Below are 13,514 nucleotides of genomic sequence, written 5' to 3' on the forward strand. Positions count from 1 at the left end.
TGTAACAATGCAGAACGTATTGTTACATCCTTCTACGGTTTATCATCTAGTCTAGAACGAAGAGCAGAGATGCATTCAATGCATTTCAACCCACTGCTTCTCTCTGTGATGTTCCTCCTTCAGTGGTGCGCACGTTCTGATTGATGGAGACACAGACCTGGGGTATGTTGAGGACGGGACCGCCTGTGGAACGGACAGCATTTGCTTGGATCACAAGTGTCTGTCCATTGAACAGTTCAACTTCAGCACCTGCCCAGGGACCACTGACAAGACTATCTGCTCCGGACACGGAGTAGGCAACAGTTCTTCTACTCAAACCTGCAGCCATTCATCTAACACTGCATGCTGAGTGTTCTGGAGTCTCCATTAACATAAACCTGCTAGTTTTTAATGAATGTCCTCTCTGTAGGTGTGCAGTAATGAGCTGAAGTGTGTGTGTGACCTGGGCTGGACAGGAGACAACTGTTACTCCAGGTCCCCGTTCAGTTATCTTGTGGTGGGACCAGCTAACCCTATTTCAGGTACAGCTTACAACCCTGCAAACAACCAATATTTACTCATGTCTCTTCTTCTTGTTTTCTTTTTCAACCACAAGTCATACTTTTATGATGTAACCATTCACTGTCTCCACCTATTTTATTACTGTCCCTTGCTTTGCCCTGCATTTTAAGTTGCTGCACTGTGCATGTCACTCTTTTTTATCATTATTTTGCTGCTCGTTCTTTGTTGACAGACTGATCTCTTTGACGGATTGATTCGAGGTCAGAGTTTGACTTTCTTTTTCACTGTTTTAGTTTTCATTTTCTGTTTCCCTCACTCATCCCAGCCTGAGTTCCTTGTAATTATAACATTCATTTTATATAGTTATATAATTTTTTTTCTTATGAATGGGAAGTGTAACCACGTGTTACTTGCCTTTAAAAGAAATGCCAAAGGTAAAGCTCTTTTTCAGCTTATTCTTCCGTTCAAATGTTTCCTGCCAGATCTCTTGTGTTTCATTGTTTCCTTCTACTGTGTTTTGTGGTTTCGTTTCCCCCAAATGATCAGATTGCTTGCAAGGCCACAAGACTAACCCAAGCAATTAACACACATTTGTCTCCCCACTCTCATGTCCTCTTTCGCTGTCTTCCTCAGGTATCACCAGCACCAACATCATCATCGGGGCCATCACTGGCTCCATCCTCTTCCTCGCTCTCATACTGGCAGTTACAGCCTGGTGCTACAAGTGAGTGTCCACACAGGCCTGAGGAGTGATGCTCAGATGTTGGTAACAGATGGGTTGAAATCAGGATTCTGTTTTCTTCATAGGAGCTACAAAAAGAGACGATATGAGGAGTCCGAGGTTCACAGAAGATTCTGCCGGTTTGCTGCTTTTCGCTTTTGTCTCTTTGTCTTGTGTTACAAAATGCACAGCAATGCTATGGTGTGTTTGAATTTGTTCTCTTAAAAGGAAAGTTGTGTAAATTAAGGTAACCTATTTTATTATTTTTTGGCTTAAATTCCAGTTAGAAGCAAATGATTTTTGAATGCTTGTGATTAGAACATAAAGAAGGACGCATCCTTAAAATAAATAGAACTTAACTCTACTTTAGTGCTGCATTGGCAAATGTGTTTGGTAAAAGAACATCTTATCATTCAGTCTTAAAAGGTAATATTTCACAGCTGTAATTAGGAGACATTTAAATGACCTTAGATTTAATTACTGAAGCCTAATTCGGGTCAGTTTAGTGGATAATATAGCATCATATTTTTAACGTTGACATACTATAAATACATTTAAACAGGATACCAACAATACAAACTCCCATTTCATCTCCCCAAGTTGGTACATTACTTCACACAGCAGTCCTGCAGACACATGTAGCCCCTCCCCTTCCAGGAGCATCACACCTGAACAATCATAGCTCAGGATCAAAACAGAGAGCTGCTGCCAGAGGTTTGAAACTCTAGTAACATGACATATACATCGTTGGAGGTTGAACAGGGAAAGCATAAGGATGCAGATAAATAATCTTTAGCTACAGAGCAGGGAGAACAAAGCTGAGGACAATCCAAGTGAAGCATCTTTAAGAGCGATACCCTGATGTTTGAGAAGAAATTAAAAATGTACCAGCAACTTAATGATAGCCCCATAATGATGTTTGTCTGTTTGAGTTGAGCACCATGCGACGCCTCCATCCTACTGCAGGTACTAATACACAAAGAGAAAAGACCAGTGTGCTTTACAATTAATTGCACATCTTAATCCAAGGTACATGACATATATTAACACTCCTACTAAGTATCTTCTTGTTTACTGTTTTGCTTATTTTAAAGCCACTATTTATTTTCTAAATGGATGCTGAGCCGCTTCTTATTGGTTTTACACTAACTAAGACAATTAATTACTGTCACCCTGTAGCTGGGCAAAATGTTCAGATTTTTATTAGTAAGAACCCTTTTGCTTCAACAAAAAGGTTTCTGCAGTATCGCCAGTGGTGTTGAGTATGAGATTATTGTGTTGCAGCCTTACTGACGTGTCACTGGTTTCACTCTGATGTGAACTAAACACCTTTAACTCTATTTTCATAGTAACATGTACCAGAATTTACTAATGCAATCTTTTTACAGGTGAACAAATTATCTATCAACATTCCCAAAACTGTTTTTGGAGCAGTGACTTCTTTAGATTTTGTTACTGGAACCACAATTGTGACACGCCTGCTCAGATTCTCAATCTGAAATTATTAACAGTAACAGCTGGTTTTGTGCTGTTCTGTAATTTAGGAAACAGATGTGGTGCGATAAAAAAAATAGTTTTTTGTAGTACAGTTGCACAAATCGATGGAAGCATCTCAAGTGTACATTTAATTAAAACATCATAAAAAATGTTTAGGTATAGAACAAATTCACATTTCCAAAAACGTTTTATCTAATAAGACCAGAAAATGTACAAAAAATGTATTTGAGACAATTTTCAAATTTCTCAGAAAACCTATAGTCAACTGAGATATAAGGACTACAAGACAGCAAAAGCAAAGAGAATTATGTATTTTTACCAGCCTCATCACGCAAACGTAAATAAAGGCTGGTGGTAATTGTATGGTGTCCATTTATATGGCGTCTAAATATATTCCCTTGGTGTTTCCAGACAAATCCCCCCCGGTGACTATGTCACCAAACCGGGGGATGCAGATTCATTTTACAGTGACATGCCTCCGGGCGTCAGCACCAACTCTGGATGCAGCTCCAAGAAGAGGTCAGCCTGCCTGTCCCACCTGCAGATTTGCACACTGTCCTTCACTCCATCCTTCCCATCCATTTCTCAGAACATCTCAGTGTTTGGTTTCAGGTGTGCCATTTCATCATCCCTAACTCATTTGCTTGTTTCCAACTATGTGAATTTGTTGCATTTTTCAAATTGCTGATGTAGATTTTGCTCATAATATGTCTTCATATTATGCGTTTGCAATTACCATGGCAAGTGTCATTTTTTAAAGCTAAAAAAAATGTCAAAATGGAGGAACATTCTGGCATCAAAGAACTGAATAATTCATGGTTCTACAGGTCCTTCTCAAAATATTAGCAAATTGTGATAAAGTTCATTATTTTCCATAATGTAATGATGAAAATTTAACATTCATATATTTTAGATTCATTGCACACTAAATATTTCAGGTCTTTTATTGTCTTAATACGGATGATTTTGGCATACAGCTCATGAAAACCCAAAATTCCTATCTCACACAATTAGCATATCATTAAAAGGGTCTCTAAACGAGCTATGAACCTAATCATCTGAATCAACGAGTTAACTCTAAACACCTGCAAAAGATTCCTGAGGCCTTTAAAACTCCCAGCCTGGTTCATCACTCAAAACCCCAATCATGGGTAAGACTGCCGACCTGACTGCTGTCCAGAAGGCCACTATTGACACCCTCAAGCAAGAGGGTAAGACACAGAAAGAAATTTCAGAACGAATAGGCTGTTCCCAGAGTGCTGTATCAAGGCACCTCAGTGGGAAGTCTGTGGGAAGGAAAAAGTGCGGCAGAAAACGCTGCACAACGAGAAGAGGTGACCGGACCCTGAGGAAGATTGTAGAGAAGGGCCGATTCCAGACCTTGGGGGACCTGCGGAAGCAGTGGACTGAGTCTGGAGTAGAAACATCCAGAGCCACCGTGCACAGGCGTGTGCAGGAAATGGGCTACAGGTGCCGCATTCCCCAGGTCAAGCCACTTTTGAACCAGAAACAGCGGCAGAAGCGCCTGACCGGGGCTACAGAGAAGCAGCACTGGACTGTTGCTCAGTGGTCCAAAGTACTTTTTTCGGATGAAAGCAAATTCTGCATGTCATTCGGAAATCAAGGTGCCAGAGTCTGGAGGAAGACTGGGGAGAAGGAAATGCCAAAATGCCAGAAGTCCAGTGTCAAGTACCCACAGTCAGTGATGGTCTGGGGTGCCGTGTCAGCTGCTGGTGTTGGTCCACTGTGTTTTATCAAGGGCAGGGTCAATGCAGCTAGCTATCAGGAGATTTTGGAGCACTTCATGCTTCCATCTGCTGAAAAGCTTTATGGAGATGAAGATTTCATTTTTCAGCACGACCTGGCACCTGCTCACAGTGCCAAAACCACTGGTAAATGGTTTACTGACCATGGTATCACTGTGCTCAATTGGCCTGCCAACTCTCCTGACCTGAACCCCATAGAGAATCTGTGGGATATTGTGAAGAGAACGTTGAGAGACTCAAGACCCAACACTCTGGATGAGCTAAAGGCCGCTATCGAAGCATCCTGGGCCTCCATAAGACCTCAGCAGTGCCACAGGCTGATTGCCTCCATGCCACGCCGCATTGAAGCAGTCATTTCTGCAAAAGGATTCCCGACCAAGTATTGAGTGCATAACTGTACATGATTATTTGAAGGTTTACGTTTTTTGTATTAAAAACACTTTTCTTTTATTGGTCGGATGAAATATGCTAATTTTGTGAGATAGGAATTTTGGGTTTTCATGAGCTGTATGCCAAAATCATCCGTATTAAGACAATAAAAGACCTGAAATATTTCAGTTAGTGTGCAATGAATCTAAAATATATGAATGTTAAATTTTCATCATGACATTATGGAAAATAATTAACTTTATCACAATATGCTAATATTTTGAGAAGGACCTGTATATGCTCACCTCTTCACATCTCTTCTTCATCTTCCGTCTCCTACATTTTCCCTTTGTTTTCAAAAATCACACTAGACTCAGAAAAAGTTGAAGGAAAGCTTTTAAGCAGTTTTATTTGTGCTGTGTGTGGGTAGATCTAACGGCCTGTCTCACTCATGGAGCGAGAGGATTCCAGATGCCAAACACATCACGGACATCTGTGAAAACGGGAGACCACGAAGCAACTCGTGGCAAGGTGACGCACTGATAGGCTGCTAACTAATGTTCACTATTTAACCTTTTCAGGAGTTGAATTTGTCAGTGACTACTATTTGGCTATATATAAATTTCACCCTACCCTACTACTTACATTTTTTTTTTTTTTACTGGAAACAAACAAAGTTCTCATACACAAGTTTTCTTGCATCACCACGAAAATACAATATTTTTTCCTCACGTCTCTTTCTCCAACTTTTTTTCCAGGAAACCTGTGCGGTAATCGGAAGAAGCTGAAAGGGAAGAAGTTCAGGGCTCGCTCCAACTCCACAGAGTGAGTTCACCTCAGTGCCACTGTGCACACACCAACATTTTAATGTCAACATAAAATTAACACTTTTTTTTCTAGTCATTTTTACTGAAGATGTGCTTCAGTAAAAAGTTAAGAAATTAATGGTTTTATTAAAAGTAAGTGTTAGGAGTTACATTCAAATATCAAAGAACAAGTGTAATATTTTAGAGCTGAAAATCATAAAGCCATGAAAGTGAGGGAAATACACCACAATCGGCCATTCTAATGGTTTAAAAAACAGATAAGCAATTAAAAAAACACACTTTTCTGACACAAAATGAGCCTTTGTCTAAAACATAAAGTGCACCATCATATATGTTGTATTAACTGGAACTGCAGAAGATTGATTATGTTCTTAACAAAAAGACCTTTTTAAATTAAACATGTCAAGTGAGCATGTGCCTGCTTATTGGCAGCACAGTAAATGATGACGTAAGCAGCAGTTTTTTTATGTTTACCAAAGGTGTGAGATTTGGAAAAGCAAGGAGAATTGCAAATGAGTTGTTCTGCCTTTTTTGTGTAATTAGCTGCAGTTGAGATTCGTGTTCTTCTAAGTGTCTACAGATTTCACATTAGTTTTTCCCTTCCCGTCCAGCCGCTACGTGTTGTTGTGGTAAGGCTAACTGTAGACAGACTTAGAGTTTAACTGGCGTGGCCAATGATGTCCTCGTAATAACGTTAATAGTTACATAGCAGTTAAACCCTCACCAGTAAAACATGGACTGATTATCCATGAAAAAGTGAGACTTTTTGCTGCTTTCTTTTGCTGTTGCTGTGTTTTACTCAATCGGTGCAGAGCTTGCTAATATCCTGGTGATCATTTTTCAGAGAAAAAGCCATGCTGGCATAAACACAAATCTATCAGAGTAACATTGCTGGTCTTCTACCTGAATGCTGCCAGAATAAGAGCACTTTTAAACCCAGTTTTTTAGGTCTCTGAGCTACTGCTCTGCAACATCATCATCTCCTGACTGAATACATCACTGTATAAACTTTTACCTTATTCATTTTCATTTAAGGTAGAGACTTTGACATCACTACTTTCTTCTTGAAAAGTCTTTACACTGGTGCTCAAGTTTATTGTTTTGTATACAATATAATCAATCTTCTGCAACCTTCAGCTACATTCCTAGAGTTTCCTAGAGTGATCTTTTATTGAACACACATATAAAGAAAAGGTTGTAATAAGATGCCCTTTACGTAGATTTTAATAACCTTCTGTTGTCAGACTAAGCTATTTTCTTGTCTACGATCTTGGAGCAGCAAGGTTTTATAATTTAAGACTGAAAATGAACCGAGGTGACACCGTTAAGAGAAAACGTTCATTAGTATTTGAACACAAGTGATGTCACCTTTATGCCTATGGTCTATATCCTTAAATAAAAGTATATTCGCAAAAAGTATTTGTATTAGACAAAAGATGCAGAGTTCACATTGTGTTTCTCATCAGCGTGAATGCTTTATCTGGCTTTTGAAGCTGTGCTGCATCTTTTAATCCTAAAACCTTGCTCTGAGCCTGTGAATTAATCAGATGTTATGTTTGTTGACCGTGAATGAACAAAATTCAGCGTGCATCAGCCGCCTCTCTGTCTACCGTGTTTGCTTGTTTGTTTTCTTCACTTGATTAAGATCTTTTTTGCACACGGGGCAGTCTGTAGTGCACTAGCTGTCATTTTGAGCATGTTGACAACTGAGTGGCTGAGAAGCTGGCTGCTTGGAATGATGCGACCAAAACGCAGCCGAGCCTGTAACACACAACACTGTTTGTTTGTTCGTGGTGCTGTGTTCATCTGAAACCACACGCAGGTCTGTCCTCCACCTCCACCGTTTTCTCAGATGCAGCTAAAACTCTATCTTTGCTCTGCTCCCCTAAAATATTTCCTCTGTCCTCCCTCATTTGCTTACATGGAGAGATATTCAATTCCTTCTTTCCTTATCTCTCTCTTCTCCCCCTCCATGTGTTGGTCCCCACCCTTCCCCACCCCCTCCCCACAGGTATTTAACCCCTCGCAACAAAACAGAGTTTTATGATGTAACTAAATGGGTAGAGGATGTGAATAAAAACACTCAAGGACCATTCCTTAGGTATTAACTCAGATCATGTCCCCTTCCTCACATGCTTGTCTAAAGTTCCCTCACTTTTGATTTAATTTCTGATTTGGATTTAGGAAGAGTTTGTGCCAATTTGGTCATTGTTTCCCTACAGTTCTTATAGAAACTGAAAAAAAAAATTAAAATGGCATGTTGCTGTGTGGAGAAAATACAATTTACCAGAGTCAGCAGAGAGTATTTCCCTGTTTAAACAGCTCATATTTTAATTTGCTGGCTTTATTTTTGCTTCACTGCCATACACAAATAACAAAATAAACAATTAAAAGGAACATTAAACGGTATTTTCCTCCTAATTTTCCTTATTCCCTTCTTTGCTCCCTTTCTTCCCCCCAGTCTCTTGTTACCACTGCATGTTCAGTGTTGTTCTTTCAGTAAGTGTTGGTGGATCTGCCCCACCTTGCTCCAACTGACTTCTCATGCATTAGGTCGATGTCAGAGCTGAGCCAAGCACTTTCAGGCTGCAGCTCTGACATCATCTCCATGTTGTTGTGACAAAGTCAACTCTCTGATTGTGTCTGAAGTCTATAGACGGTTGCAAGTTTTTCACTGCTAATGACCAAATGACAAGCACTGGAATCTATAGACCTTCACCGTGTTCAGAAGCTTATTCTTTACCCTCCCTGTTTTACAACAACTAGAGAAGAATACCAACAAAAGAATAGAGGGACGTGGAGCCTGGGTACAGATGTCAGAAGGCAAACTAATCCTTTCAGTTTATCTACAATAATACAATGCCTCCTTTTTCTGAAAAACAAACACCTAAAATGCTTACTTATAGTGTTGTGAAATATTCTGTTTCTGTTGTTTCTTGTTTCAGATCAATTGAAACATTTAAGATAGCCTGAGTAAATACAAAACACAATTTTCAAATGAATTAAGGGTGGAGGGGACAAAGCTATCGAAACCAACCAGGCTAATAAGTAATTGCCCCCTAAACCTGGTTTCCATAACCTTGGCGATGACGTCTATGTTGCTGTGGAGGGATTTTGGCTCACTCTTCTTTGCAAAACGGTTTTAATTTAGCCACGCTGAAGAAATTTGTTAAACATGACTGGCCTGACTAAAGTCATTCCACTGCAACTCAATAGGATTTGAGTCTGGACTTTGACTGGGCCACTCCAGAAAGTTTTTTTTGGAGTCATTTAGATGTACCTGCATAACCCAAGTGTGCTTGAGCTCAAGGTGGTCAGGCGTTCTCCGTTAGGATTTTGTGGTTGAGAGCAGAATTCCATCATTTACACCGAGTCGTCCAGGTCTCGAATCAGCAAAGCAGCCCGAGACCATCACACTACCACCACCATGTACGTCTGTCAGTATGATGTTCTTTTTCTAAAATTATCTGTTGTTTTTGCCCCTGATTTTACACCACATTGAAGAGTGTTTCCACTTTTGTCAGTCCACAGAAAATTCTCCCAAAAGTCTTGGGGTTTCATAAGATGTATTTTGGTCTGTGTGAGACAGACCTTTGTGTTTGTTTTGGTCACAATTCTCCAAAGGATGGTGTTTTTGCCTAGTCTCAGTCTTATTGTTAGGTTATGTAGACTGCAGTGTTTAAAATGGTATTGGTTCTCTGTTGACCCACTGGATGAGTCTTTGATGCGCTACTGAGGTCATTTTGGTAGGATGATTACTCCTGTGAAGGTTGTCTACTGTTCTATGTTTTATCCATCTGTAGATAAGGGCTTTGTAACCGTTTCTAGATACACAGATGTCAATGACAATGTTTCTCATCTGCTCTTAAATTTCTTTAGATTGGAGCATGTTGTGTTGCTTTTTAGAGATATTTTAACCTACTTCTTGTTGTCATACAGGTAATGTTTAAGTGATTTCCTGATTCTGCAGGTCAGTTGGTAATTGCTCCTTTGTCTGACTACTGAAACTGAACACAGTTAATGTGATTAATGTTAGGAATAACCTTGCTTAATTACTTAAAGATGAGCTTCTACACACAGACCAGAATGATAAAGTATGAATGCTAATGTTTTCACTTTTCTTAGGATAGAATCATAATCCTCAGTGACCTACAGTTTGTCATAAAGTTTATTGCATTGGGTTTGATTGTGGAACGTACTGAAGCAGCAGCGATTAGATTGCTGCAGCCACACTTAGATTCACTGTTGGACATCTGCTATTACACACTCTGTCAGAGAGACACTAGAATGGTGACACATAGTCTACTGATAAACACTGATGGAGTGTACAACACCTGCAGGGAGTACCAGACATAAAACCACGTGTGACCTTCTTTCAGGGCTGTTTTGTCACTTCAATCACCGAGCAGATTAGCCATCAGCGCTGATCTTTGTAAACCTTCCTCTACCTTATTTAGAATAAAAGTGTTGAGACAGTTTGAGAGTCATTCCTTTTAAGAGAAAGTGATTATAAGTAGAGGTGACTCTTCCGGGGAAAAGAATTTGGTGGAAATCCGAGGCGTCTGTCCGCCAACAGGGTGCGGTAGCTCGGACATTATTCACAGTTAAGTTATAGTTTATCAAATGGGCAATTGCTTTTTTGTACAGAGCCAGGTTGGTAAGAATAGCTTTTTCTTTTAATAAATGAAATCATTTGAAAACAGCTTGACTTTTTATATTCTAAAAAAACAAAATCAGAAGAAATCTGGGCAGGGCATATAGTATTTCACGGCACTATAATTACTTTAAATATTAATTTATTATGTATTTATATTGAAGAGAACGCCTCTGGAATCAACCAGCTTCACTTTCTCTGGTTCTTTTGTCAGTCCGGGACATTTTGACCGTCGCACTGCAGGTAGTTAATGTGTACCAGCTGCTGCACATGGGACAGTCTTCCTCTCTTCCTTTGTTCTCACTACAGTGGTGCTTTAAAATTCATAAATCCTTTTGGCATTTTCAGTATTTCTGCATACAGATGACTTGAACCATCACTGGATTCAGAAGTCCTAAAAATAGCCAAATCAGTGTCTATTAATAAACATCAGTGATTTGTAAAAATACATTAACTTGTTCTTCACAATAATATGTGGCAAGATGAGAAACTAGTGTGACAGCAGCTTAAAGACTAATGATGTACAACACTGGATTTGATTGGTTTGATTCTACTTTGTGGAAACCTTGAAAATCTGAATATTTTGGTCATATTTATACAGAAATAATGAAATTTAGAATTAGAAACCTTTAAGCACCACTGTATATTATTGATTCCCAGCTCCGGTCTGGTCTGCTGTCCAAATCACATTCAGCATTCCTGTGACTGATCCAATCTATCAGCTAGAGTGAAGAAGCTTCCTGTTTCATCACAAATATTTCCTGCTAATTCTTCCTCACTGTATTTTTGCCCTCTGGAACAATGGCTTTTGAACTTTGAAACATATGAATTGCAGAAGACAGCAGCTGGGAACCACTGTGCACAGAGGTCGCTCTGAAAAACTAAGCCCTGGTTGGTTTTTTTTATGCTTCTGGTGAGCAGCAGCTTCAACTTTTAGGAGCAACTTCTGTCTTCATGAAGGTGAAACTGAGTTACTGGAGCAGCTTGCCCAAAGTCACAGATGTAACATTAGCACAATATTTTGTCTCTAACCACATTTACTTCATCTGTGTCTTTGGTCAACATGTTCGTGCACCAGCTATAGAGCGAGAAAGCTAAAAGCCTAATGGGATCACCTCTTTTTCCCCAGGACACTATCCCCTGCCAAGTCCCCTACTTCGTCCACAGGATCCATTGCATCCAGCAGAAGATACCCATACCCCATGCCTCCACTGCCGGACGACCAGAGGAAAGCCAATAGACACAGTGCCAGGGTGAGCATCCCACAGTTTGCACAATTCAAAACCAGACTGTAACACCTAGAAAGGTTGTGACAACAATTATTATTGAAACGGATTAATCCCAGCTTTACTAAAGGAACATGGTCAGTTAGATGCCAGAGACATGAATATGTCACAGAAATATTGCTCAATTTTGTCTTCATGTCAAGAGTTTAGCAACAGCATTTCCAACAAGCGTGTCTTGTAGCTGCAAAGGTACCCATCAACATGGTGCTTCAAAGTGATGATAAGGAAATTACATTGAATCATCAAAAATCTCACCTTATGTCCTGGAGGTGTCCTGAAACTTCACAAAATGTAAAATGAGACAGGTTAATGTAGAGAGACCTTCTCCATGAGTTATCTAAATGACTGTTAGTTACTAGGGGCTTAAACATGTGATCTATAACCAGAGATGAAACACACCAACAACAAATTGCTGTACTTGATGTTGATCATTATGTATGTTTGCAGACAAATTCTAAAACTTCAAGAATATCAACAAAACTAAAAACCGAAGGAGCAAAACCCGATCACTCCCATGGATCACTCATATGGATCCAACCCATTTAAAAGCCTTTATTATGTCATTATCACAGGCTGCACACATAGGGCATTGCTGCAAAACTATTTAATGTCATTCTAAATTATGTAGATGTTCAGTCTGCACTGATGAAGACAATCCCAGAATGCACTGCAGTTTGACGTCTATTTTGAAAACTTCTAATTCCTTGACATTCCATGCTGGTCGGGTCAGAAACGAAGGTCATTTTGGAACATCTTAATGTCACCAGGAATTCATTTGAACCTGGAAGTGTTATTTGAACAAGCTAGTGAGAGCAGTTCTAAGGTGTTAATTAATGATAATTAAGATATCAATCAGTGTTAACATGGACAGCATATTTTAATTTCTTTTTAGTGAAATTCTTTTAACTACACTGTTATTTAGTTTATGTGCAATTTAGTCATCTTTATTCAGTTAGTTATAGTCATATAAAGACCTTGACATACTCACATGAATAGAAAAATTAACAGTTTTACTCGAAGCTGCAAGAACAACAAAGTTCTTTCTGACCAGAACATTTTACACAAGAACTCCTGGGAAGTCTTTTTACATCCCTGACTGCAGTGTACCCACTTTAGACACCACCCATGAAAAGTGTTGCTCAGAATTTGTGGCATTTTTTTCTTGCAGCTCAGGGAAAGAGGACAAATGTCTCTGTTTTTTGTTTTGGGCTTAAATCTTGCTACATTTTAGTCGACTAAATTCACTAATAATGTCGGTGACTTTAATGTAAGCCATAGATCAATGTGTTGTTAGTGCCTGTAATCATTTTCTTGGGGAGGTATTTATCCATTTAACTTTACTTGGATTTACTGTTTGTGAGTTTTGATAACCAAAACAAAACGTCAAAAATCAAAAAATTGGGGAAGTGGTGCCAGCAGTGCAACAATCTGAGACATTGACCCTGTTCTACCTGAACAAGAAATATATGTGTGAAATATTCCGTTTTTCTACAATTACCATTTTTTTTACCATGTGACTGCTAAACATTTCAGCTCATTCACTTTCTACTGCTCATTAAGTCGACCTAATGATTTTAGATACGAATGGATTTCTCCCTCAAATATCTATGTCTCATTTATTTTTTGACGAAATTGTAAATCATTTTCACCATAGTTCTGTTTTTTTCTGGTTGAATTTTTATTTATTTTTCATAAGGTTGTTAAAGACTATGCCGAACACCTTTAGACAGAATTATCACTGGTATAAAATAGTTTGATGAGATGCTTTTGAGTGCGACATCAAGAACTCCCAGCCTATACCTTAAAAAGAAAAACAATGTATTCAGTGATCTGAAGCAAATAACCAAAAACTGAAAAATCTTTCACAAGACTGTATATAATTGTAAAGCTATT

The 13,514-nt window shown here is 39.1% G+C and overlaps 1 protein-coding gene across 2 annotated transcripts in view; it reads left to right on the forward strand.

Moving 5' to 3' along the window:
• Positions 1 to 13,514, forward strand: part of adam22 (ADAM metallopeptidase domain 22) — a 96,115-nt gene that overhangs the window by 78,836 nt on the left and 3,765 nt on the right. The window contains exons 23-30 of one of the 2 annotated variants that reach the window (XM_047360401.1): positions 124 to 292; positions 410 to 521; positions 1,135 to 1,225; positions 1,309 to 1,362; positions 3,131 to 3,331; positions 5,285 to 5,385; positions 5,613 to 5,679; positions 11,465 to 11,588. In XM_047360401.1, coding sequence (XP_047216357.1) covers positions 124 to 292; positions 410 to 521; positions 1,135 to 1,225; positions 1,309 to 1,362; positions 3,131 to 3,331; positions 5,285 to 5,385; positions 5,613 to 5,679; positions 11,465 to 11,588 — 919 coding nt within the window. The remainder of the gene's footprint in view (positions 1 to 123; positions 293 to 409; positions 522 to 1,134; positions 1,226 to 1,308; positions 1,363 to 3,130; positions 3,332 to 5,284; positions 5,386 to 5,612; positions 5,680 to 11,464; positions 11,589 to 13,514) is intronic. The other variant, XM_047360402.1, reaches the window with a different exon arrangement.

The sequence above is a fragment of the Girardinichthys multiradiatus genome, chromosome 3 (assembly GCF_021462225.1).
Source record: "Girardinichthys multiradiatus isolate DD_20200921_A chromosome 3, DD_fGirMul_XY1, whole genome shotgun sequence".
In the NCBI taxonomy this organism is placed as follows: Eukaryota; Metazoa; Chordata; class Actinopteri; order Cyprinodontiformes; family Goodeidae; genus Girardinichthys; species Girardinichthys multiradiatus.